Raw genomic sequence first — 2,385 nt, 5'->3', positions numbered from 1 at the left:
CAATCTTCTCCATTATCAAATCTCAGTGAGAAATTAAGCAATCAATTTGGTGAGAATGGGAAAGGGCGCTAATGGAGTCAGCTTTGAACCCACAGAAAACATGGCTGCTTGGCTTCTCGGTGTTGGCAACCTCAAGATTCAGCCCTTCAACCTCCCTCCTCTTGGTATTATATATATATATATCACCTTCGATTTTCGATTTTGAATATATAATGTTAATCGTATGGTACGGTTACTGTATTTGCGTGTTGTTGTGTGATAGGTCCTCATGATGTTAGAGTGAGTATGAAAGCAATTGGTATCTGTGGGAGTGATGTTCACTACCTCAAGGTGATCATCGTTTTGTTCATGGTTTTTAGGGTTTTATTTTTCAGTTAATTGATATAGAATTTAATTATATATTCAGCATGGGAGGTGTGGAGATTACATTGTGAAAGAGCCAATGGTGATCGGCCATGAATGCGCCGGAATCATTGAAGAAGTCGGGAGCGAGGTGAAGACTGTGGTCGCCGGCGACCGCGTGGCGTTGGAGCCCGGCGTTAGCTGTTGGCGGTGCAGCCATTGCAAAGAAGGCAGTTACAATCTGTGCGATGAGATGAAGTTCTTCGCCACCCCGCCGATCCACGGCTCTCTGGCTAACCAGATTGTGCATCCAGCGGATCTGTGCTTCAAGCTCCCGGAGAACGTGAGCTTGGAGGAAGGCGCGATGTGCGAGCCGTTGAGTGTCGGCGTGTACGCTTGTCGCCGGGCGAACATCAATCCGGAGACCAACGTGCTGGTGCTCGGAGCAGGCCCTATCGGCCTCGTCTCCATGCTCTCTGCTCGCGCCTTCGGTGCTCCGAGAGTTGCTGTTGTGGACGTTGACGATCAGCGTTTGGCGTTCGCTAAGAAATTGGGAGCGGATGCAATTATCAAGGTTTCACTCAAGATGGAAGATGTGGAATCTGAGGTTGAAAACATCAAGGCCGCCATGGGAGTCGGAATTGATGTCAGCTTGGACTGCGCCGGTTTTAATAAGACAATGTCCACCGCCCTTCGTGCAACCCGCTCCGGCGGCAAGGTTTGCCTCGTAGGCATGGGCCACTGTGAAATGATTGTCCCCCTCACTCCTGCAGCAGCAAGGTAATTATTATTTTTTTTTTCTGAAACCCTGTCTTGTTACTTTAGCATACTCTCTGAGTTAACTGTTTAATTAATTTGGTTGGGTTATGTTCATAACTGGTCATCTTAAAAGAAGGTAAGTATGTATCAATCCAACTATTTAATCAATTTGGTTAGATTGCTCATGACTAAAAGGTATTCATTCTCATTGGGAGTGAAACTTGATTACCAATTCACCCGTTTTCTCGCTTGTTGGGTTGCCCAAGAAAATATTTTTTTGTATATGTGAGTATAATATTCTTACTAAGCTAATCTGAATTCAAACCAAATCCAGATCAATTATCTAATCTTTTGTTAAGATCAATCATCAGACCTTATAATTGCATTAGTAAAATCCTGAGATATTTGTATTGTGTTTTGTTAATGATGAATGTGTGTTGTTGTGTAGGGAGGTGGATATAGTGGGGATATTCAGGTACAAGAACACATGGCCACAGTGCATAGAGTTTTTGAGGAGTGGGAAGATTGATGTGAAGCCACTGATTACACACAGGTTTGGGTTCACACAGAAGGAGGTTGAAGAGGCATTTGAAACCAGTGCTCGTGGTGGCAATGCTATCAAAGTCATGTTCAATCTTTAGAGTTTAGATTGATTGATTATTACATAGTACTTTTTATTACTTCCAATTTCTAGTTCCTTTCACAAATCTCACAAATCATTAATGTTATTATTTTTTCCTGAGACTCACGTAACGAAAATATTATATTCTTGTTTGACACATCATAGAATAAAATTGAGGGTAGAATTTGAGACTACATAGACATAGAACTCCGAAAAAATAGTTTAATAATCCCAATGTGGAAAACCTTCCCCGCCACCACTCTCCCGTCGCGGAGTTGTTGCCTTCTGCCGCCGCCGCCGCAACACCACTCTCATCCCCACAAACACATTATCACCCGCCGCGACCTCCTAACGTCACTTTCCGTAATCTTCGCCCCATTCTTTGCTTCTCATCCGTTTATCGATTCCCTATCGATCTCCCATGCTCGTGGCCTCTTCCAAATGCCTCCTTATCGCCTCAGCAACCTGTAATTATCTTCTATATATAAAACCCCTAGCATGGTGGTTCACAATCATCTATTTGTGTGTAGACATGAGCTCAAATGCTATGATCAATGGCAGATAACTTCAGTGCCTCGCGAGCAGAATTGGCTGGTTGATGCTCTCGCCACTTTGTCAAAAAATTTCCCCAATGGCTTGCATGCGCTTGAGAATCCACCAGA

General features: G+C 43.7%; 1 protein-coding gene across 1 annotated transcript; it reads left to right on the top strand.

Annotated features, from left to right (window-relative positions):
* Window positions 1-1,827, top strand: LOC109183981 (sorbitol dehydrogenase-like). The gene is made up of 4 exons (XM_019334009.1): window positions 1-164; window positions 263-330; window positions 407-1,122; window positions 1,550-1,827. Exons 1-4 carry the CDS (start codon window positions 56-58, stop codon window positions 1,740-1,742), a joined length of 1,086 nt encoding a protein of 361 aa, XP_019189554.1. The 5' UTR covers window positions 1-55; the 3' UTR covers window positions 1,743-1,827.
* The last annotated feature ends 558 nt before the right edge of the window (window positions 1,828-2,385 follow it).

Source organism: Ipomoea nil, unplaced genomic scaffold (assembly GCF_001879475.1).
Source record: "Ipomoea nil cultivar Tokyo-kokei standard unplaced genomic scaffold, Asagao_1.1 scaffold1237, whole genome shotgun sequence".
In the NCBI taxonomy this organism is placed as follows: domain Eukaryota; kingdom Viridiplantae; phylum Streptophyta; class Magnoliopsida; order Solanales; family Convolvulaceae; genus Ipomoea; species Ipomoea nil.
Note: the sequence above shows the minus strand (reverse complement) of the source record. Positions and strands in the feature narration are given on the sequence as shown.